At 33.1% G+C, this 25,618-nt stretch overlaps 1 protein-coding gene across 1 annotated transcript in view; it reads left to right on the forward strand.

Moving 5' to 3' along the window:
* Positions 1 to 3,952: 3,952 nt before the first annotated feature.
* The window catches only part of LOC126970665 (LIM domain only protein 3), a 94,026-nt gene continuing 72,360 nt past the window's right edge, over positions 3,953 to 25,618 (forward strand). The window contains exon 1 of the mRNA XM_050816752.1: positions 3,953 to 4,223. Within this exon, the coding sequence (XP_050672709.1) occupies positions 4,218 to 4,223 (6 nt within the window). The 5' untranslated portion in view covers positions 3,953 to 4,217. The remainder of the gene's footprint in view (positions 4,224 to 25,618) is intronic.

The raw sequence follows: 25,618 nt of genomic DNA on the forward strand, positions 1-25,618 counted from the left end.
GAATCGGGAAACTCTGCTAAAATGAAAGATTTAATGAGCGGACCTTTTCGATCGAATGCATGACACCGGAGTAGTTAAAATAAGTTCAAGTAGATTCTTAAACAAATATTCTTGGAGGTATTACAGGTTTTTAATATCTGATAAGGGAATCGAGACTGTCATAAAAATGACCGACGGTTGCATACTCACTTTGTGTATAGCAATTAATTATATAAATCATCTCAATTCTGTTTTCTTTAACATTTCTTTCCATTAAAGGCATTAAAAGGCATTTATTTTCTCAAAATTGATTCCTTTAGCATTCTTTTTGATGTCATTTCTAATAAATACTAGATACTACTGCCGCTTTGGAAACAAATGGCGCTCTGAGAGAGAAGAAGCGGCGCAAGAAACTCTCCCAGCATTCTTTTTTTGCGCTCTTTTCAATAAAAATATACAATATTGTACAGTCATTTCTATCGCTATAAAATAATCACAATCTAGTCCCAGGCTGTCCGATCATTTAGATATTCAGCAGTGGAGTAATAGGATTTACGGCAGAGCCATTTTTTTTATAAAACATTTAAATTTATTTATAGATAATGCCTGAACAGTGGCTGGGACTTTATTATAGAAGTGTATACATTTACTCTTAAAGCTATTATGTATGTTATGAAGCCTACTAGAATTAGTTACAAGCAATCCCTTATTTCTAGTGTTATAATAATGAAAATCACTATTAAGAGCAAAAAGAACAAAAAGGTATTATGGCATTATTGTAATTTAATATCAATCTCAAAACAAATATTGGAAATGGCGTGCAATTATCGATGTTTCTAAATGTGAATTGAATAAAAAAAAATAAAAGTTTTAAATTGTAACAATATGACATATGTTAGTATTCAAATATACAATATGTCAAAAAATCAGCTGTCTAACTATTGCGGTATATCGCGTTGACAGACGGAATGACAAATGGACGAACAGATGGACAAAGAGCGATGGTAGTAACCCTAAAGTAACTGTATATCCGGTTAAATTAAGGATATATCCGCTACATTTATATAGTTTGCAATGAGACACTAAATTAAATAGAATAACAAAACATCTATTGCCATATAAGCGGTGTAATGTAAACTAGAAAGTACGCGTTTTTTTTTATGAAAATAAGGGACGAGACGAGCAGGAAGTTCAGCTGATGGCAATTGATGCGGCCTGCTCATTACAATGCAGTGCCGCTCAAGATTATTGAAAAACCCTAATGTCTGAGCGGCACTACAACTGCGCTCGTCACCTTGAGACATAAGATGTCAAGTCTCATTTGCCCAGTAATTTCACTAGCTACGACGCCCTTTTTGACCGAAATACAGTAATGCTTACATATTACTGTTTCAAGGCAGAAATAGGCGCTGTTGTGGTACCCATAATCTAGCCGTCATCTAAAGGAGCCTCCCACTGGCGTGTATAATATATTGAATTATGAGTGCAGTAGCGATGCATTAGGATACAATTACGAGCAAATGTCATGTAATTATTTTACGAAACAAGCAACCCATCATCATCATCATATCAGCCGGAAGTCGTCCACTTTTGGATAAAGGCCTCATCCAACGTATACCGGCTATCTTGACCAGATCATCGGTCCATCTTACCAGAAGACTTAATGTTGGTAAATCCCCCACATCCCTATCCAGAACCGTCTTATTTTAAAACACATATGAGAAATGCAGTAAATAATAATAAAAAATAATCTCTAAACAGAAACCCGCGGACATTCGTTTTTTCTTCAGTTTCAATCCACCAAATTAATTTATCAAAATATAAGCTTAAATTATCAGCTTTTGAATTGTCATTGTAAATATTTATTTTATATAACTGACTCTACAATATGTGGAGAGGAGTGGCAGGCTCCTTTGCACAGGATGCCGGCTACATTATGGGTACCACAACGGCGCCTATTTCGGTCTGAAGGGCGCCGTAGCTAGTGAAATTACTGGGCAAATGAGACAGAAGAGACATAAAATACATTAAATTACTGTAGTTGATCTCATAACCATTATTGTTATATAAAATCTCGTGTTAAACTTTGAACTCCTTCGAAACGGCTTGACCGATTCTCATGAAATTTTGAGTGCATATTGGGTAGATCTGAGAATCGGACAACATCTATTTTTCATACTCCTAAATGTTAAGGGAGGTCCACATGAATTTTTTTGAAATTTTTTTTTAATATGTTTGATTATGAGTCAGCATTAAAAAATACATACAACTTCAAATTTTCACCCATCTACGATCAACAGTTACTTTTGTATCGCGATTTTAATATCGGCAATACAACGTTTGCTGGGTCAGCTAGTTTCGTTATATGTTTTCGGAATTAAATTATACTATTAAACCAAACTCAGTGATGAGTACATCTATTATAGTTATGTGTAACAGTGTTTGTTTTTCTATTAAGTAAGACTTTTGATGTTGAGATGTTGATTTTTTTTTATTTATTTTACACACAAAAAAATTATTTTACAATTTACTTAAATTTAAGTACAAATATAAACCCATTCGGATTTTACCGTGTACTACACTCGTCGCACGTTATAAATAACTAAGAGAAAACTATGAATATACTATAGGACATAATATCAGTACTTCAAACTAATTACAATATGACTTCAAAGCATTTATTACAATTAATAACATTAAACACTCATTCTAATTTTTATTTTTATTCATTTATTATACATAAATAAATAAATAGACCCTATGCTTATCCATTATGGGTTCACTGACATAAAAGTAACTTCAAAGCCTAGTTCCTGTCGCGAATGGTGCGCGGTGGTGGCAACTTGTTTTATCTGTGATGAATGGATTGTCATTTACAATCTTCAATCTTTGCATAATATTTGCATTTGAGTTACATTGTTATATGGATTTAATAATAATTCCTATTCACTTGTTAACTGTTATTGTCAGGTAATAGAAGATGGTAATACTTCTACTGCTAAAAGTCTACCGAGGATCTATTTGACTTGAATTCTGACACAGAATAGCAGAATTTGCTACCTAATACCATAGCGCGTAAAAAAAGCGCGTTCAGCTTCCTTAAAGGCCGGAAACGCTCCTGTCATTAATCTGGTGTTGCAAGAGAATGTGGGCGGCGGTGATCACTTAACATCAGGTGATACGTTTGTCCTCCTTTTCCATAAAAAAAACTTACAATAAACAACCGTTTTATTTTTCTTCTTCATGAATATATTTTTTCAACCTCTTTTAATCCCCGAACATACAGTTTTAACTAGTTTCGGGGTCACAGGTCAACCTCTTTTTATATCACTGCAAAACCGTTTTTCAATGTTAGTATTATTACAATTAGTGATAAAAAGATGTAAATAATTGGTATTATGTAATAAATATTGTACATTTAATAATTTAAGTTATTTGCAGTGAGTGTAAAAGAAAATGAAATGAAATAAAGTATTATTTCGTCAATGTACCGCTCATATTCTGTATATAGATAAAATTTTAATTAACTTAAAGATATGCAAGTTTAGTTCCATAATTGAGTTGTGTCTGGAAAATTCCACCGATTATTATTTAATTAATTGCTTTTTTATTTAATAGAAAACCATAATGGCTTACATGCGGGCCTTATCGCCGTAATGACTAATAAAACTATCTTTATTAGCTAATTTCTAAGTACTATCCACTAATCGCACCAGTATATGTAATGTACTTGTTGTTTCCATACAGTCTACATATATAGGACTTTGAATCTAAAGCCACATTGATGCGTACCGCTTAAAATAGTTAAAAGCTATCAACCGGTCGTAATTCAATTGAGTATCGTTTTTATTTAGGCCTAAATGCAATACCGCACAATCTGCCCACTTACGGCGCTAAGCGGTACCACAAATGAATAAAGCAGTAAGTGCCATCATAAGCTTCGAGCGAAAAGCTCCGCAATAGAGCTTTCGCGTAGAAAAGGATAGGAACACCCCCGGTAAGGGTAATATAGCTAGCTCATTCGCTTCCCGGCGCTCGTAGCGAACGCACGTCTCGCGGTTCGATCTAACTGTACGTGACCGATCGCGGAAAACTTTTCAGTGCAGTGTCGACTTCGCGACAGTTCTTGAATATGAACACGATTGTATTACTGTGTACTGAGTGAATAGACTCATAGACGACTTGAGTGTTTTGAAGAGGCTAATTAAGAGCTAGGCTAATTGGCGGGCCGGCGTTTCATGAAGGTGAGCCGACTTTTATTTCCGTTTAGCAATCCCTCTAATTGCCTCAATTAGTGTATTGCGGCGACAGCTTTGAAGAGTGCGACTAATGATCTCTGTGTGTTGTAGCCTTTGAAACGCTGTTTGCAGGGTTTTTGACTTTTAAACTTAATTTAAATTAAACGTTAAACATAACAAACTTAGAATACAATTGCGCATATCAATGCAATTTAAGTTATTTACATACTTGTACATGAGTTACTTACATTTAGATAATAAGACATAAAATTTTGATATACGCAATTAATGATAACAGATAATACTGACCTAAGTAAATGAACTAATATTATTTGAAATATATGTTAAGTTGGTATAGTTTAATATAATATATATATGATGTTTAAATACGTATTTAAACTGAATAAATATTTAAATTAAGAAATAACAAGTAATTAAATTAAGAAGTAACTATTTTTTGAAATTTTCGTATTCAAATCAATACAGTTACCGTTTTTTATGATCCATTTATTATATTAGCAAAATAATAAATATTTATTATAGATATGATTACTCAATAATAATAATATTGACTTACTTTTACACAAATTATCTTACATTGAGCTAGGCTATGGGTGCAGCAGATATGCATGCGTAAACACACATAAATACATATAAACGCCCATAACTAAGAAACATATATCCATATTCATGATATTATAAATGTTTTCACTTCCCGGGATCGAACTGGGAACCTCTAGTTAGTGTCACGACCCACTGAACTAAATGAGTCGATAAATCAAGACAATTTAAGGAAAATACATTGAATGTCTACGCAGTAATGTATTTAATATAATTACCGGGAAACACGCATATAAACAAGAGAATAAATAGTGCGTTAAGTTGTCAGTGAGTTTCTGAATAAGCGGCAGTAAATTATTCTTCTGAGAAATGTCCATTTCAACAAGATCAGATGTATGTGATCTAAAATTAAACCTATAACTATGTATGTGACAATATAAGTTACAGAACTGGTCGAAACTAGTTAAAATTACACAGACTCTCAACAAAAATTTTGTAGACTAAAATTATAATTATTCAACATGCGGTAAATATTGGGGTAACATCTTGCAATTTAATGTAACTAAAATGATTAAAAAAATATGGCAGAAAATGTATCTTCTTCAAAAAAACCGGATTTTGTTTGTTGTGTCAAAATAACTTTCATTGATTAAATACAGCAAACTGAGTACGAGATAAAATAAAAAGAATTAATGAAAATGATGTTAACTATCAATATTTATCTCTCCATCTACAATCAAATATTTAAGAAACAAACATGGTATCTATGGTATGGCATAAACTTTAGTTAAAGCAACAAAGAAATTCAAATAAGAATATTTAAAATATCAAAATTCACATTAAATATCTTTCTTAGTATTTTCAGTTACCGAATTTATTTCGTCTGGTGTTATTACAAGAATGTTTAGGCCACGTTGATCAAATAATATCAGATAATCTATATATTTTACCATAAAACGACTATGAATTTAACAAATGGCCTGAAAGGTTTCTGGTCTTATTACAAGATTTTTTAATATCAGATGAACTATATAGTCATCATCATCAGCCGCAAGACGTCCACTGCTGGACAAAGGCCTCCCCCAAAGATTTCCACGATGATCGGTCCTGCGCTACCCTCATAATACGTATTCCGACGATCTTGACCAGTTCGATGGTACATCTTGTGGGGGGCCTACCAAAACTTCGTCTTTCGGTACGTGGTCGCCATTCGAGGACTTTACTGTCCCAACGGCCATCCGTCCGTCGATCTATGTGCCTTTCCCACTGCCACTATAGTTTCGCAATCAATTGGCCTATGTCGGTCACTTTGGTTCTCCTACGGATCTCCTCAATTCTATATATTTTTCCATAAAAAGACTATGAATTTAACAAATCGCCTTAAAGGTCTTCGGTCTTATTACAATATTCTTTAGGCCGCGGAGATTAAATAACATCAGATGATCTATATATTTTTCTATAAAAAGAATCTAATAATGAATTAAACGAAGCAAAAACATATAAAAACGCGAGCTTCATTTGTTAAATTCTCCTAAAATCGTAGAAGTCCGACTTTGTCGAGTCGAGAGTAGGTAGGTAACTGGTAACACGACTGTTCCAAGCCAATTAGAATAGCGTATCCTGTTTGTTTATTCTCTAATTAGCGAGCAGCTCATTAGAGGTACATCAGTAGACCGAACAGTGTTACGTCGCTTCATTCGTTTTAATTATAAACAATGTTTCTTATGCTCGTGTAATTACTGGGCACAATTAAGGGTCCCCATTTTATTGCTTATCTTGGAAATAATGGATGTTTATAAAGTTGGCTCGTATGACTGATTTTATTGGTGCGCTTAATTAGTTTATGAACGTTTCATATTATTTTATTACCTATGCATTATAAAGGAAATTTAATACTTTACTATAATATAGAGTGTCAGGTCAATGTATCGATGATGTGAGTTGTCATTGGTATTCTTTATTTGAAAATTTATGGGCGTTACGTTGCGGAAATTCATAGTTCTGAAATAATGTTAACATTTTTTTTTATTATTTATCAGTAAAAGCAAACATCTACTACTTGCAGAGGACAATATAAAGAAATTACTTAGAAGTCTAATAAAATTGTAGTCAGATACGCTATCCACAACATACTATGTATTACTTCGAGGTATACAATGTTAAGTACCTACATAGAAAAAGTGTTCATACAAAACTATAACACACAACAACAATTAATAAACAATTATTAAAACACAAAAAAAGGAAAAGAAATTATTAACTACACAAATGCACACTAAATTATGAATCTATTTACAATGATATTAGTCTAAAGTACTTATGATATTTAGTAATATAATAGGTACCCATTTGAAAGTATGTATACAATCTAAATTCCCCGATAAAATCAAAATCCCGGCTTCTATGTTAGGTACCAGCATTTTGCTAAGTGCAGAGCCACCACTCAGTACAAATAACCTACAATGTACTCAAATATTCACATTAAATGTGTCATATAAATTTTAATTAACTTGTATGTATCTTAGTTTTGGTAATAAATTTATTATAATTATTATAATATGGTCCGCTACCTGACCGCGCTCGATTGTTCCGCCGTATCATGTCCGATTATGTGTTTAGGTTATTACCGAATAACCGGTCCTCCAGTGAAGCGTTCACCGGGAGCCGATTCTTCCGTGAAGGACGAGTATAAACCCTAACCCCCTTATTCATAATGGTCCGCTAACTTTAAACAGCCGCTTAGGAGTGTTTTTTCTCATTCTGATTTAGGTCAATAGAAGAAGACAGTGTGAGAATTAGCAATGCTTTAAGTTAGCAGACTATTATGAATAAGGGAGTAAGTGTATAATGTAAATTTTAATTAACTTGTATGTATTTTAGTTTTGGTAATAAATTTATTATAATTATTATTGTAATATGGTTCGCTACCTGACCGCGCTCGATTGTTCCGCCGTATCATATACGATCATGTGTTTAGGTTATTACCGAATAACCGGTCCTCCAGTGAAGCGTTCACCGGGAGCCGATTCTTCGGTGAAGGACGAGTATAAACCCTAAATCTAGGCCTAGGCAGGCGGAAACTTAGCAGAATTAACACTTTAGGCCTAAATTTACTTTCTCTTAATAAATATTAGTAGAAGTATTAAAAAATAAAATATTATTTTGTAGACACAATACATCGGATGGTTGTTGTACTTTTTATTTTATCAAATCACACGTTATAACTTTTTTTTTATGATAATAAGGGGCAAGATAAGCAGGACGTTAGCTAGTTCGCATATCTCTGTTTTGTCTCTGTCCACTTGAGCGGAGAGGCTTTTTTTTTGTGAAAATAAGGGACGAGACGAGCAGGACGGTCAGCTGATGGTAATTGATATGCCCCACCCAGTACAATGCAGTGCCGCTCAGGATTCTTTGAAAAACCCTAAAAATTCTGAGCGGCACTACAACTGCGCTCGTCACCTTGAGACATAAGATGTCAAGTCTCATTTGCCCAGTAATTTCGCTAGCTACGGCGCCCTTCAGACCGAAACACAGTAATGCTTACACATTACTGATTCACGGCAGAAATAGGCGCCGTTGTGGTACCGGTAATCTAGACGGCATCCTGTGCAAAGGAGCCTCCCACTGGTTCAAGTGCTTGGCAGCTTGGCAGCGTGTACTTTATACCTGTGATCACATACCATCAGGCTATATGCCAAAGTTCAATCGTCTCCCTGCTAGTGAATTAAATTAAATATTAAACTAAGTACTACTAATTCATCTTGGCACAAATTTATATCTGAGAATAAACCAAGAATAAGCAAAATGTTTACAAATAGGTGTTTTTAACCGATTTCAAAGAGGAGGAGGTTCTCAATTCGTCGGTATGTTTTTTTTATGTTTGTTAACTCAAAACTTTCGACTGGGTGAACCGATTTTGACAATTATTATATTTTATTTGAAAGCTGGTGTTTTCCGTGTGGTCCCATTGTAATTTGGACCAGATCTAACAATGACATCCATTAGAAAACGATGTCTTAAATTTGCTATACGACGACAAATTTACGAATAACTCAATATCGCGCCAACCGATGTCGATGATTCTTTTTTTATTGGAAAGGATATACTTCAAAGGTAGTTTGGTGAGAGTTTGATTGGGTTCTGATTATGGAATCCATGACAAAGTAACGGAACTCTTCAATTCTTAGGAGCAAATGAACGATACTCGGCCGAATCTTTTTCATGCTATTAGGATGTTTAAGTCATCTACCGTAACGTTGTTATGGTCAAGTAATTGTCGTAGTCGAATATGATGATCAATGATATCATAATGGAACTCATTAATGACTTACAGTAAGGGTGCGATTTGTGGCAGAATTTCTGTCTGTAATCAAATTGCAAAGCGCTTATGTTCATTGCTGCATTGAAAATTTTAGAATATCTACACATATTTAGACAAATTGTTAGTAAGTTGTACTTCAAATTAACTAAAAATCAAAAAATTAACAAAAAAACAACCGACTTCAAAAACAATAGATATAATATGCACTAAAAAGTATAAAAAAATATTGCGTATTTTTATACAATCTAATTAATTAATCTAATTCTAGTTATGATCATTGTAATTTTTGCAGTTGGTGTCATCCAAGATAGGTTAGTATACATACATAGTTACTATAGGTGAGATGTGGTGAGTCGTGAGGAGGCGAGAGAGATACCGTAAATAACAATAATCGTAACTAGAATTAGATTAATTAATTAGATTGTATAAAAATACGCAATTATTTCTATTCTTTTTTGGTGCATATTATATCTATTGTTTTGGAATAGTGTTTTTGAAGCCGGCTGTTTTTTTGTAATTTTTTATTATAATTGGTTTATTTGAACGTAAGTATAACGTATCCTGCGTTTATTTGCAAGGCTGCTTGAAAACTTCAGGATTCTCATTCTCTTGACAGTATTGTCAACGATATAGACAAAATTTAGCACATTGTTGGTTAAATCTCAGGTGTAAAATTATACCAAGTTTATTTGTAAGGCCATTAAAGTCTTGTAAAATATGTTCTAAGTACTTTTTTTCTTAAAATTGCAATGGATTCTATATTCTACAATGTTTTTCCATTATCAATGTTTATATTACTGCCAATTTTAATTACCAAGAGTTATGGCCAGAATTAAAATTAAAAATGAAATCAATAAAACTAATTACAACTTCTCTGTAACATAACTATCTTGTGAAGTAAATAATTATCACTGATATGATCCAATTTTGTGCACAGAAATTAATTTCAGTCAATTAATAAACCCGTTTTAATTAACGAGGCTGTTAGGGCAAATTAATCAGTAGTGATTGGTTGGTTTGTGATGACCGCGTTTCTAATATTAATTACAGAATATGTCATTCACCTATACCGTGGCTTGCTTAATTATTTACTAGCTGATACCCCGCGACGTCGTTCGCGTACGTAATTTTACACCTTGGGTTACATTACTGGACTTTTAGTAGGAATCCCAAATTTTTTGAAAATGCTATAACACCCGGGGATAATGTAGCTTCCCAACAGTGAAAGAATTATTCAAATCGGTTCAGTAGTTTCGGAGCCAATTCAATGCAAACAAACTAACAATCGAATCTTTCCTCTTTATAATATTAGTATAGATTAGATTTCATTTTAGTGGAAATCTGACAGTAACATTGGATTTAAATTTTTATGCACTTAAACCTACCTTACTGTTGTGAATTACTACTTCTTGAATCATAATCTATGTGTAAAGAAAAATTAATTATAATAATAATAACATTGACTAACTTTAACACAATATAATATTATCTTGCCCCAAACTAGACAACGACACAAGATAACGATATATTTAATACAATATACTTACTTACCTATAGGAATAAAAAGAAAAGTCTATAACACGTGTATACTCCCATGTCTAACATATGGATGTCAAACTTGGGCTCTAACAGACCATCTCTCGGAAAAATAAAAGTGTGCCAAAACTCCATAGAAAGAAGCGTAATTGGAGTTCGGAGACAAGACAAAGTTACGTTAGAAAACATAAAGAGTCAGACAAAATTCAAAAACGCACACAAGCTCTGTCAAAAGCAAAAGTGGAAATGGACTGGACGCATTCTGAGGGAAGAGAAAGAGAAATGGACAAAAACCGTTACAGAATGGTATCCAAGAGACGGGAAACGAAGGAAAGGTAGACAGATTAGAAGGTGGGAGGACGATTTTAAAAGAATAGCAGGACCGGACTGGATGAGAGTAGCCAGAGACCGAATAAGGTGGAAGTCTTTGGAGGAGGCCTTTGTCGAGAGACAAATTACTAGTTAAGATAATTTAAGTTTTATTTATAAGAAAAAAAAAATAAGTCACTAGTAATAATAAAGGCTATTTTATTTATTTATTTTACTTACTTAAACATACATAAACATCCAAGACTCGGAAAAAAACATCTATAATGATCATATAAATTATTGCACCGACCGGGATTCGAAACCGGGACCTTTAGCTTAGTAGTCAGGGTCACCAACCATTCGGCTATATCGGTCGTCATAAAAATAATACAATTATTATAATAATATATTTACAATTCAATTATAAACACACATAAATAAATACAAGTTTAAAAAACAACTGTTGCAGCTAATTCAACTCAATCGCGTCTATATGTAGTGTGAACCATGTAGCTTACTATAATTCACAAACGATATATGTTTTTTTTTTATGAAAATTAGGGGCGAGACGAGCAGGACACTCAGCTGATGGTAATTGATATGCCCCACCCAGTACAATGCAGTGCCGCTCAGGATTCTTGAAAAACCCTTATATTGTGAGCGGCACTACAATTGCGGTCGTCACCTTGAGACATAAGATGTTAAGTCTCATTTGCCCAGTAATTTCACTAGCTTTGGCGCCCTTCAGACCGAAACACAGTAATGTTTACACATTACACCTTCACGGCAGAAATAGGCGCCGTCGTGGTACCCATAATCCAGCCGGCTTCCCGTGCAAAGGAGCCTCCAACTGCCTTATGGTTGTATCATAATATGATGTACTAGCTGATGCCCGCGACTTCGTCTGTGTAGATCTTGGTTCTTAAAAATAATAACCAAGTTTGGTATTGAAGATTATGTCATGTTCTATTCCAGTTCGGGTTCCCGTTTTCGCTTCCGATCCAAACATTTTATATGAATCTGATTTCAAGGAAGATTGCTATGGCAAACTATACCTACAATTGCTATAGTTATAGCTAATCCCGCGGAACCATGGAATTTTCCGAGATAAAATGTATCCTATGTCCTTTCGCAAGCTCTAGTCTATCGCTGTACCAAATTTCATCAAGATCGGTTTACCAGCTCCGGCGTAAAAGCGTAAAAAACAAACTTACATTCACATTTATAAAATTACTAGCCTTTCCCGCCAGCTTCGCTGGGTTAATTTTAAAAGGAAGGAACGTTGGAATTCGAAAAATAAGTAGCCATAAACCATCTAGGATAAATTTCGCATCGAATGCTGGTAGTTATATTTCGATACGATCAGTGGTTTAGGCGTGAAAGAGCCTCAAACAAAGACTATTTTCATTATATATATATAGCAGGCATAAATGTTACTTTAATCAATAGGCAGCCCGATAATCCGTGTCCAATTTTTATTGTTGTCAACGCGTGCGCTAGATATTGGTTGGCTAGTTTACTATTCAAAATAAGCGTGGCTGACCGCTTACGACTTGTCAATAAAAACTGGATACAGTAACTGTAGATTCGGTTTCCTTTTGCATCTTCATGCATTTTCGTTATAGATATTCTTCTCTTTAATATAATAATATATTCAGAGTATGTGGTTATAAGAAACAATATTACTTATCTGATTTATTTGTTATTTTATTTATTTATTTGTCCCACTTGTGGTGGCCTCGGTAGCAGCCACATAAGCGACAGAGCAGGGGGCGCTAAGAATCCCCTAGTTTGGCATGGCTACCATAAACGAAGACCACGCAGTGTTGGTAGGCCCCCCACAAGATGGACCGACAATCTGGTCAAGAACGCCGGAATATGTTGGATGAGGGCAGCGCAGGACCAATCGTCGTGGAGATCTTAATGATACCACAGATTGGGAATGGAGCGACCCTCAGGCTTTTAAATAATAAGTATAATTATACAATATTACATCGTAAACATACTTTTTCGATGAAAGAAAGCCCGCTGAATTTGTTGCGCCCATTCTTCTCAGGTCTGAGGCATTCGTTTTGGAATGGGTGGTAGTTTTTGACTTTCAATAAGTGATGTCACATCCTATTTTGAATAAAAATATTTGAATTTGAATCTTTGGGGCAGTTCTTTGTTTTTTTTGTTTGCCATCATCAGTTGGACGTCTTCCGGCTGATAATGATGATTGTTAATCTGAATAAAAGGCTTTTATTGACAACCACACCTACAGCAACGGAGAAACTTTCAATAATTTAGATTAAAAACTAAACACATGATTAAATTAAACCCTGCCCACTTTCTCCATTATAATACATTAAACTAATCACGCAAACGTAATTATAGAAGCCATTATAACTGAAATAATAGAAGTGGGTCCGCGAACATTAATGTCATTAGATCCAATTAAAATGTATTGTTCATATTGATTATAATGTTTATTTTTAAGTCTTGCAACATTGGGAAGGTGTATGTCTTTGTGAGACAAAGGCGCCGTAGCTAGTGAAATTACTGGGCAAATGAGACTTAACATCTCATGTCTCAAGGTGCCGAGCGCAATTGTCGTGCAGCTCAGAATTTTTGGGTTTCTGAAGGAGATTAAAGGGCAAGGCATATCAATTACCATCAGCTGTACGTCTTTCTCGTCTCGTCCCTTATTTTCTTAAAAAAAAGAATACTTGTTAGAGGGTAATTAATATCTTGTAAGAATTTATGTCGAACTTAGAGAATATATGCAAGAGTTGGGTTCTATTTGGAATAGGTGTCGGAAAAAAACAATATTATAATAGTATTTTCTTTGATTAAAGCATTACTTTTAGATTTATTTTGTTGTTACACGTATGTTTAAATAAAATACTTTTTAAATGATTAAAACGCGTGTAATTGTGCCTGATTTCAACACTATCCTTTTGCGTAGAAAGTTAGATTTTTATTATTATTTCTTTAACCTGACTTTTGTACGCTCATTTTAATCCTATAAAAAGTATATTATATAAATAAATTCAATATTTAACTATACTATGTAAGTATGAGAAAGCTGGATTTAAATCGAGTATTAGTTCGTTGACTATAAAGTCTGATAGGCATCTAATGATTCTAACTATAAAATCATTATTTATTCGCAGTAAATTACAACATAACACAAAAAAATGCTTAAATCTATAAATATGTATTTCTATTAGCGTTTTTTTTATCCTCTTCGACTTTTTATGTCATGATATGTATATTAGTGGAAATTTTATTGGTGTGCGCACAATTTTTAAGTACATATAGGTATGCATATATTTGTAATTTGTAAATGTTTTTAAATACTGTTTGTTTCCACATATAAATAAATTTTAAACTCACTGTATAGCATTCTTAAAATAACAGTTTTTAATAATAATAATAAATCATTTATTTCAGGCATTTTACCCATAAATATACAAATTACAATCTTATCTTAAATGACATTATACTTTGATTAAATTTCATTTTAATTAAATTACAAATAAAAAAAAATAATGTATGTCATAATTACAATTAAAAAGAAAATAATTAAATTATAGTAATAACAAATTATAAAAAATAATAATGCCATATTATGCTTAAAAACAAACCTGAAAAGGAAAATATTTATTAAAATTTTGTCAGTCTTCTGTTGCTCAGGCTTATTTCCGCAATGGCTAGACTGATGACGAAATTTTAACTAGCCGGCTCAAGTTTAGGCAACATTTTTATTAGTTTACGAATATGGCTTTTGCGTAAGTAAATAAAATCATGCATAGTGGAACATAATTTCAAGATAATTTTTGGCGTGATGTTTTATTTCTAAGGTAATGTTTTGGTTTAGTATTTAATGGGTTTTTTATGAAAATAAGGGACGAGAAGAGCAAGACGTTCAGCTGATGGTAATTGATACGCCCGGCCCATTACAATGCAGTGCCTCTCAGGATTCTTAAAAAACTTAAAAATTTTGACACATAGTTGTCAAGTCTCATTTGCCCAGTAATTTCACTAGCTACGCCGCCCTTCAGACCGAACACAGTAATGCTTACACATTACTGCTTCACAACAGAAATAGACGCCGTTGTGGTACCCATAATCAAAGGAGCCTATTGGTAAATTCTATTGTATGATTACTTTTAGATTGATTTGTTTGTTATTTGCATATATTTTTATTGTTTGTTTGTAACTGTCGGATCAGATCTCCTGTAATGGCAGTTGCTATGTGTGGAAATTAAATAAATAAATAAAATCAAATTAAATTAAATTTAATATTAAAAGTTGTAACGACATTCAGGGCTGACTACATGAAGCTTTTGACTCCGCAGACCTCAGCATCTACAGCAAAGCACCCAGAGTCATTAGTGATAGCAGGCACAAGACACGCTTACATCGTCCTTACTAATTGGTCCGCTTCACTACTCTTTCCTGTGCTACAAACAAATTAGCTACAGAAACACTGACCGCATTAGGGTTGCCACGAGCATTATTTACAATATTTAATATAAAGTGTCAAAAATAATATATTTATTAGTATATTATATATATTATGTGTGAGTATATTTTTGACACTTTTCTTACCATTTTACGGCCGTTCCCAATATACTATCTACAGATAGAGATAAATTACTACCTTCTACTGTCAGTAATATTATTAATATTAGTAGTATTCTTATCGCCTTATATTGGGACCCGTGAATTGCCATTTCCATACAAACTTTATCTCGCTGGTAAGCTATACGACGTCCCATTGACAGACAGCGCGCACGGATAAGGTGAGTTACTATCGATAAGTTTATTGGGACAGAAAAGTCAACGATTGTTACGATTTTAATCTCAAGTAAGGGATCTATCCCTGAATATTGGGAACGGCAGTTAATGTACTGTCTTTCTCTTTTATTGTATTACAGATGGTTGCCTGGAAGAGATCACTATATAGGGCGCCATTTGCACCATATGATATTATTGCAAAAAATTGGTAAAATATAAATAAAAATAAAACTATTTTGACTATTAGAAATACTCATATGGTATTGCGGTGGTCATTTGTATAAAGTTTTATATAAAGAAAAGAAAAGTTTCAGTTCCATCCAACTAACTTCACAAAATCAATAATATAGGATAGCTGGAAGGTTTCTTGTGAATCTGGATATGAAACACAAAAAAATATTTAGTCTTAAGTATACTCTGGTAGATCCAGATATTTACGTCCACACAAAAATCTCTTCATAGGTTTATATGAATATAGATTAACTAATTTGGTAACGATAGTTCCGTTTCAAAATAGAACCTACGTATTAAATTAATCAAATAAATAATTTTAATCCTTGCGTTGCTTTTATGGAAATTAAATTTGTAATTCGAATGGAGGTTGTTTTACAAACTTATCAATTATATAGTAAAAGTACATATATATGTTATTCATCATATGAGCTTGTTATTCTTAGATCAAGGAGTTCAACAGCAACCAGCTAACTAGTGTGCATCGTGCTCATTAATTGGTCTGCTCAACTGCTCTTTTCAGTGCTAGGGCTGTCACCAACACTAAATAAAAAAACCAACAAATAATCTCAATGTTATCGTGTCAAAATCAATCACTGATTTAAAGAATTTTAAGAACTTTGATGCAAATCATTTTGCTTATACATATTTCAAATATTAATTTATGCATAAAATTTAAAATATAGGTATATAAAACAATACTCATTCCAATTTACTTATTTGTATGTAAACAGTTGATGTATTTTATTGATTTCATACATATAAAAATCACGTACAAAAATATCTAATTTATATTTGCTAAACTACTTTGATTATAGCATGTCTTAAATAAGACTTAGAATATTTAAAATATATATTATGTTTGAAGATTACCTAATAGCTTATTTTAATCGTATGTGTCTGTTAAACAACAATCGAACTGTGTATACCTTTTTATCAAGTGAATACTGGTTCTACCTTGCAATACCAATGGAATCAAATGTGCCTATGACGTCATTGTCACAGTCCAATCAATTAAAAAATCAATCTAATACAAAGGAAGTCATTTAAACAAAACCCTTATCTGCTTCACTTATCCATACTTAAAATTGTAAAAAAACATTGACAATTATTACACAATTTAAAACAAAGACATCGCTATCGGTGGACATTTAATTAAAGTGTTATCAAGAATAGGCCTAAAGAATAATGTAATATTTATCGGTGTTGGCAGCCCTGAAGGTCATGAGTAATTAGGTTGGCAAGCTTGTTTTTCAGCCACGCCGTACTTCCTCTCGTTACTTATTTAATTACAAACCAGCACTGTCTTGCATTTTATTACTTTTTAATATGTACCAACGTTTCTTAGTTACAATGCATTTTTATTTTTTTAATGACAGCAGGACGTTCAGCTGATGGTAATTAATACGCCCTGCCTTACAATGCAATGCCGCTTAGGATTCTTGAAAAACCCAAAAATTCTGAGCCGAACTACATTTGCGCTCGTCACCTTGAGATATAAGATGCTAAGTCTCATTTGTCCAGTAATTTCACTAGCTACGGTTGCCCTTAGACCGAAATACAGTAATGCTTACACATTACTTGCTTTACAGCAGATATAGGCGCCGTTGTGGTACCCATAATGAACCTCCCACTGGTAAAGTGTTTGTGATAACTAACATAAGAAAAATCTATAATTATGTTTTCATAGTGTTTAATGTTGACGGATCAGCCTAACCTAAAAGCCCTACAAAAAAATGTTTGTAAGGTGCGCCGAAAGAAGTTTTCATTTCAAAAAAAGCAAAACATATAATGGTACTTACATACTTTTGGCCATTTGTTAAAAACCGCGTATCATAAAGTTATTCTACGAAAGTAATGCACAATTGAATGTTCATTAATGTAATGACAAGCGTTCGCATCGATTGATTTCTTGGAAGACCTAATTGATATTTCATATTGGCTTCAATGCAAATACTGTGTTATTAGGCAGGTTAATTAAAGAGTTATAGTCGTAATTAACCGGTTTCGGTACAGTACATGTGTTCGCTCATACAAATACCACTAATTAAGAAATTCCTCTTCATTAACTCAATTAGATTTATTTACGTCGATATACAACGTTGCTGGAATACTTCATAATTATGTATGTTCGTTTTGGTGGAGAAATTAATGATTTTCTTTAGTGATGATTTGTATAGATTTTTCAATTCTATAAATAATTAACCAGTGGAAGGCTCCTTTGCGCAGGATGCCGGCTATTTCTGCCGTGAAGTAATAATGTGTAAACATTACTGTATTATGGTCTGGGGTGCCATAGCTAGTTAAATTACTGGGCAAATGAGACTTAACATATCTTATGTCTCAAGGTGACGAGCGCAATTGCAGGCTCGTTCAGTATTTTAGGGTTTTTCGAGAATCCTGAGCGGCACTGCATGGCGTATCAATTAACATCAGCTGAACGTCATGCTCGTCTCGTCCCTCATTTTCACAAGAAAAAAAATCATTGCTAAACAACCGACTTCAAAAAAAAATATTCCAAAACCATAGATATAATATGGACTCAAATGTAAAAAAAATTATTGTGTATTTTTGAACAAATTAATCAATCTAATTCTTGTTACAGTTATTGTTTCTTTGGAATCGGTGTCAGCTATCGGATTCTGTTTTTTTGTATACTTTACATAGAAGAATTATCAAAATCTTTTCACCCAGTCGAAAGTTCTGAGGTAACAAACATAAAAAATACCGACGAATTAACGATCAAAAATGGAGAAGATTCCCATCTTCTCCATTTTTGAAGTCGGTTAATAAATCGATTCACTTTTATTACAACTTTTTTATTGTTGTCCGTGGTCTATATATTTTTCTATAACTTAAAAAGAGCTTGACCGATCCTGATTATGACATGACATAATATCATTAAATGTTATATTTGAAACTTATTACTATAATATAATCCATAAGCTAAAATAGTCGCTTGACTACTAAAATACTTTTAATGTAGGGAGTGATAGCCGCTAGCATGTTGGCCTCACGTTCGTCTCTCAATGGATAAAAAAAAAATAAGCCTTTATTGCTGTTTTTTTGAACTTAATGAACAAACCTATTAAAAGTTTAATAGAGGTAAGAAAGTATCATTCACTTAATCTATCTAACTATTGTTGGCATTCGGTTGTTCTCTTCTTGTAACAGCTTGTCTTTCGACAAAGGCCTCCTCTAAGGCTTTCCACTTGTCTCTATCTTTTGCTATACGTAACCATTCTGGGCCCGCTGCTTTTCTCTTTTCTCTCTTTGTCTGTCTTCTTCTGCTTTGTGTGCTTTCTCTAGGGTACCATTCGGTTATAATTTTGGTCCATTTCTCTTTCTTTTCTCTCAACATATGTCCTGTCCAGCGCCATCTCAATGGATATCATATATTTAATAATTCTCTTGAAATGTTGCACGTTGAGGGGTTTATTGCTAGTGGGATTTACATAGTTTGTGTAAAGTAGTAATAAATTTGCTGAGATTTTAAAATATCATGAAACGGATTGATTACGTGGTACGAGGCGCACAGCTGTTGTCAAGCGCAGGCCGCTATGATTAGGTAAGTAAGGGCGCTCTGTAGTTTATATACCTATATAATACTAGCTGACCCAGCAAACGTTGTATTGCCAATATTAAAATCGCGATACAAAAGTAACTGTTGATCGTAGATGGGTGAAAATTGGAAGTTATTTGTATTTTTTAATGCTGGCTCATAATCGAACAAATAAAAAAAAAATCAAAAAATATTTAAAAAAAGATTCGTGTGATGAAAAATAGATGTTGTCCGATTCTTAGACCTGCATATGCACTTAAAATTTCATAAGAACCGGTCAAGCCGTTTCGGAGGAGTTCAAAGTTTAACAACATGACACGAGAATTTTATATATTAGATATGACGTATCTTTGACGTCTTTGCCCGACAAAAATCATGAGATAGATAACAGTAAAAACTTATCCAACCCATACCAGAGTTAACTAGAAATGTAATAACTTTAATGGCTCCAACAATAAACATATCAGAACTTATTATCTAAGTAAAGTATTTAGCTTTGTTTATAATCAATATTGACGTCTTAACAACGTCACTATATTTATTGAGAGTTACTAAAACAATGTAAGGAATTTCCAAAAACGTCATCTACGTAAGTACTTACTAAAGTTAGGTACAAACATTTTTGAGGAGGGCACGACTAAGACCATAATTTTTTTCAATACTCCTCGAAGTACTTTTTTAGAAAGCACTAATCCAGTCACTTTTAGTACATTTTTTATCAGTTTATTGAAACAGTATTGCATCAGATCAATGAATTTTATAAGGGACTCGAGCTTTTATCGATTATGAACAAAGTTACGTTCAGGCCTATATTAGCTAGATTTAATCTAGGCAGATCCGCCCCCTTGTGTAGAATAGTTATCACCTACAACAATTTTGTTAAAAGAGCTGGCATAGATATTTTTCGGCACTCTGCCTCATATTTCAAAAAAGAAGTGCAATAATTATGAAAGTACTGCAAGAGGAGTCATTTTTTTGTGGCTTTATTTTGGTTATATTTTTCAAAATTGTCTATAGCTTCAAGTAACACAAAGTAATAAGTTTTAGTTTAACAAATAATATATATTATACCTATTAAGCATGTCGAGTCTGCCTACAAGTGAAGTGTACAACACTATAAAAGAATTTTTAAATAAAAGGCATTTATTCTCTCAAAATTGATTCTTTTGGAATTCTTTTTGATGTCATTTCTAATATACTAGATACTACTAATATGTCCGTAGATTAAGATAGTTGTATGCACGAAGGCTTCCTAAAAAAATCTTTAACGCAAACGATCGAGCTGTCCTGTCAATTTATGTATCAATACTTTATTTTTCTACAACTGTTTCTGAGATATAACGAATCTTAAAGTTGTAAATTTTATAGTCATAATATGATGACATCTCCACGCTACCTCTGTACAATTGAGATAGTGTTCTTTGCGCGTTTTTAACCGACTTCAAAAAAAGAGGAGCTTCTGTTTTCTTCGGTATGTTTTTTTTTATGTTTGTTACCTCAGAACTTTCGACTGGGTGAACCAACGTTTATAATTCTTTTTTTATTTGAAGCCTGGTCCTTCCCCTGTGGACTAATTGTAACTTGGTCCAGATCTGACAGTGGTATCCATGAGAAAACAGTATAAGTCATAAAGGTATATTACATAATAACAACAATCGTAACTAGAATTAGATTAATTAATTAGATTGCACAAAATACGCAATTATATTTATACTTTTTAGTGCATATTATATCTATTGTTTTAGAATAGTGTTTTTTTGTTAATTTTATCGTTTTTCAATTTGCAAAATAAGATTTTTGTTTATTTATATAATTTTCATCAATCATCTATAAGGCAGAAATTGATGTTCATTTTAAATTTCAAAATAAATTTTGTCTTGTGCAAAGCGTGTTTTTTAATTTTTTTTAACAACTATTTTTTATTTATAATTAAGTATGTTTTGAACAATTTTGCTGTTTTACAGTTGTTGTGATTTTATGCTCCTTCAGTGTCATTGTTTGGACTAGATTGACTATTAAGAATGAAATATATTTGTCTAAAATTCTCAAGCTTAGTTTTAACAAAACGTCTTAGCAGGAAGTTTCGACCTGCCTTCAGGGTTATCTATAATAATTAAGAATGAACTATTGACGTACAGAGCGTTGTCATATATTTAGATAATTTTACTCGCTTTTTTATATTTGGACCAACCTCAGATAACCTCCTTGTTGACAGAAGCCTTGATATAACTATCTGTTTTGGTGTAGCAGTCGATTATATTATGATAGTACACAGATCTTATAAACACACAATTAAGATACTTTTAGTATGAAATGGCAAGATTACAGTTAAAGATAATATTAATTATGATATTGATGGTAAAAATAACAATAATTAAGTTTTATTAATAATTTTTAATGTACATAAAGTTCTTTAATGTATAATATTAGCACGATAAACCACTAACTACATACATTAACCTCACAATGGAAATTGTAAACCAAATAATTATTAAAATAATAATTATTAAGTACCAATAATATCTATTAATAATGGCAAAAATACATATTAATTAAATATATTTCTTTCCGAAGTGGTAAAAGTATCTAGTATTCATATACTAGATACTTTGAAATGACATCAAAAAGAATTCTAAAGGAATCAATTTTGAGAAAATAAAAAGCGACATAACAGCGAAGAGCAGCTGACTGTATCTTTCTCGCTCGGGTGCACTCGGCTGTCCCGAGTTTACCCGATGGAGCCTTTCACCTCAGAGCGTGACAGATCAGCCTAACTTACTACCTACGAAACAATGTGTGTGTGGTGCGCAAAAAGAAATTTTCACTTCAAAAACATTTTGTGTGTCGGACTACAGTTTACCAGTGCGAGGCTTCTTTGCACAGGATGCCGGCTAGATTATGGTTGCGAGGCTCCTATTGACCTATGCTAGGCCACAACGGCGCCTATTTCTGCCGTGAAGCAGTAATGTGTAAACATTACTGTCTTTCGGTTTGAAGGGCGCCGTAGCTGTAAATGAGACTTAATGTCTTATGTCTCAAGGGAACGAGCGCAATTGTAGTGAATTTTTGGGGTTTTCAAGAATCTTGAGGCACTGCATTGTAATGGGCAGGCATTGTAATTCCTTATTTTAATAAAAAAAAGTCAAAGACTGCCGGTAAAAATAGGACAAGTATTAAAATTATACGGCGGAAACCCGAAGCATGGTCTATCAATTAAACTGAATAATTTATGGAAAAAGCTCCATAAAAATCAGCGTCACGGTAAAAAAATTACTTCAGGCATTTAGCCATCGTCCCTTTTTAGTACTTTTTAAGTATAGTCCGAACTTTGTTATGAGGCCTAGCTTCGAATGATTTTATGCAAATTTGAATAACTTACTGACACGGGGAAAATTGCTCTTGTTCGATTTTATTACTATGACTTCGTTCACTTCGATTTTATGCTTTTTTAATATTATATCAAAACTGCTTAGTCTGTTGTTATAGAATTATTGAAGTATGACTTTGTATTAACGTGTATACTTGTTATTAATTTCAATTTCAATTGCAAATTCTTGCAATTCCATAAATACATTCCTTAAATATAATATTTGGAGTAAATGATGGTACAAAGTAGTGTTAGGATACCCACTTTTTTTTAGAAAATCGCTGATAGCATAGTAGCACTTTTCTAATAGATTTTTTTTAGTAAGTATTTTATTAAATTCATTTTCGTTATCTATGCTTCGAATTGTGTCTGGCAGATTATTAATATTTTTCTAGACATTAAGTATTACATAACCTATATTTAATAATAGTTCAAGTTGGAAAAAAATATTGTGTTAGTCTTTAATTTTATAATTATACAAGTTTATATTTACTTTGTGCTTGTGATCATAGTACAGTTTGTGGGATTTTAGGTTAGACAGTCAAACACACACTTGCACTTAAGTGTACGCAACGCTTGAAACATTATCAACAATAGCTATTCTCCTTTTCGGGAAGTGCATTCGTATCTCATATAGATCTGCCGAAATAGCATCTTTCTTACGTCATCGAAATGTCAGTGGCCACAGAACACAGAGTAGAAAAAACAGCGCTGTTGAATGGCATTGAATTACTCTCACTGAATGTTGTTCAATGTTATTCAACAATGCTAAATGCTAATTTAGTATATAGATTTGGCAAATCTTTTCTTTTGTCTAATATTAGTAATTCTTATAATGTTTAGTTGAAAGTCCTAATAGTTTAGTTTAAAGTAAGCAGTAGTTAAGTATGTACACATAATTAAATGTTTTTTAAGCGCATTAACTTGCCAAAAAACTGTTTAAGTTTGGCAAGATATATCAATAAGTTAAAAGTGTACTTATTTGATTTAAAATAAAATTAAAAAAAAAAGTTGGCTCCCACCACAATGCCTCCGGTTAGATCGTCACATGCACAAGTACCAATGTTTGTTTATGGTTGTCGAATTGTGTTTGTAATTCTTCTGGTGTTATTTGGAGACTGGAGTATGATCCGCGGCGATAACATATAAAAAAAATAAGTATAGACACGAACGCATTGTTGTATTATAATCCAAGCTCAATCGCCAGAGTAATTATATGAAGAGCCATTTCTCACACGTTCTGCATTTGTTTTTTTTTTCTACAATTATTACAATAATTTACGTACAAATTATGTGTCATTCTTAATCTTTTTTTAAAATGGCTGCCTTTGACAAATGTTTAATTGATTTTTGCAATGTGTTTGTTAAATTATTAAAATTTGATGTTAATTTCTTCGTAGGTGTAATATAATGTACTATAGATAGCGATACATTACTCGAGGGAGGGTATGGTTTTGTTACTCACGTGTGTTGAGACAATCGCCTTCGTTTCGTAGCTACAAAATGCGCACTTGTAAGGATCGCTCACTCTCCCCTTGGTTTTTCTCTATGAAGAAAATAGGGGATGAGACGAGCAGGACGTTCAGCTGATAGTAATTGATACGCCCTGCCCATTACAATGCAGTGCCGCTCAGGATTCTTGAAAACTCAAAAATTCTGTGCGGCACTACAATTGCGCTAGTCACCTTTAGACATAGTTGTCAAGTCTCATTTGCCCAGTAGTTGCACTAGCTACGCCGCCCTTCAGACCGAACACAGTAATGCTTACACATTACTGCTTCACAACAGAAATAGACGCCGTTTTGGTACGCATAATCTAGCCGGTTGAGATATAAGTAATAAGATGTTAAGTCTCATTTGCCCAGTAATTTCACTTGCTACGGCGCAAAATTGTAGTGTTTCTGCGCAGGCGTCACTTATTAAATTGTTTGTTACAACTGGATCGAAGCAAACCAATTATAATTTCAATATGCGGATTTGATGTTAATTCCCGCAATAATTGCTTCGTTGCCCGCGCACTCCTTGCAGTCGAGACCGCGGGAGTTAGCCGATCAACAATGAAACTCACAATGGGGTTAATACTCTCGTGATAGAAAGCGCTCATTTCCTCTGTTGGTACTTCTCGTGGAGTAGCAAACATGCCCGTAATGAACGGCCGGTAATGTCCGTCGCTACGGCAATTTGAACGTGCAGTGAGCCAGCCAGTACTGACCAACACTCCTCGAAATTGCTAACGAAACGCACGGCTTTGTTCTAATCCATATTTTAATAAACTACATTTTTGTTTGTACTTGTAGTTACGAAATGTGTATAACATTATTAAATCACCTACCTCTAGAAATAAAAAACTTGCCACCGAAACGATTTACTGGATTCCTGTTTAAATGGTTAATCGAGCATATACATGGCCCAATAAATAACAGTTTATACTTTTCAGTTTGAATATACATATATACCTTTTTACTTTTCCTAATTTGAATCTAATGCTATTTAATTTTTTACGAATATACTTATGTGTATATTAGAAAGCTCGATTTATAATTATGAAAAATATTGTACCTTTAATATAAAATAAATATATAGTAATACTAGCTGACCCAGCAAACGTTGTACTGCCGATATTAAAATCGCGATACAAAAGTAACTGTTGATCGTAGGTGGGTGAAAATTCGAAGTTGTATGTATTTTTAATGCTGACTCATAATCAAACAAATTAAAAAAAAAAT

The sequence above is a fragment of the Leptidea sinapis genome, chromosome 21 (genome assembly GCF_905404315.1).
Source record: "Leptidea sinapis chromosome 21, ilLepSina1.1, whole genome shotgun sequence".
NCBI lineage: Eukaryota > Metazoa > Arthropoda > Insecta > Lepidoptera > Pieridae > Leptidea > Leptidea sinapis.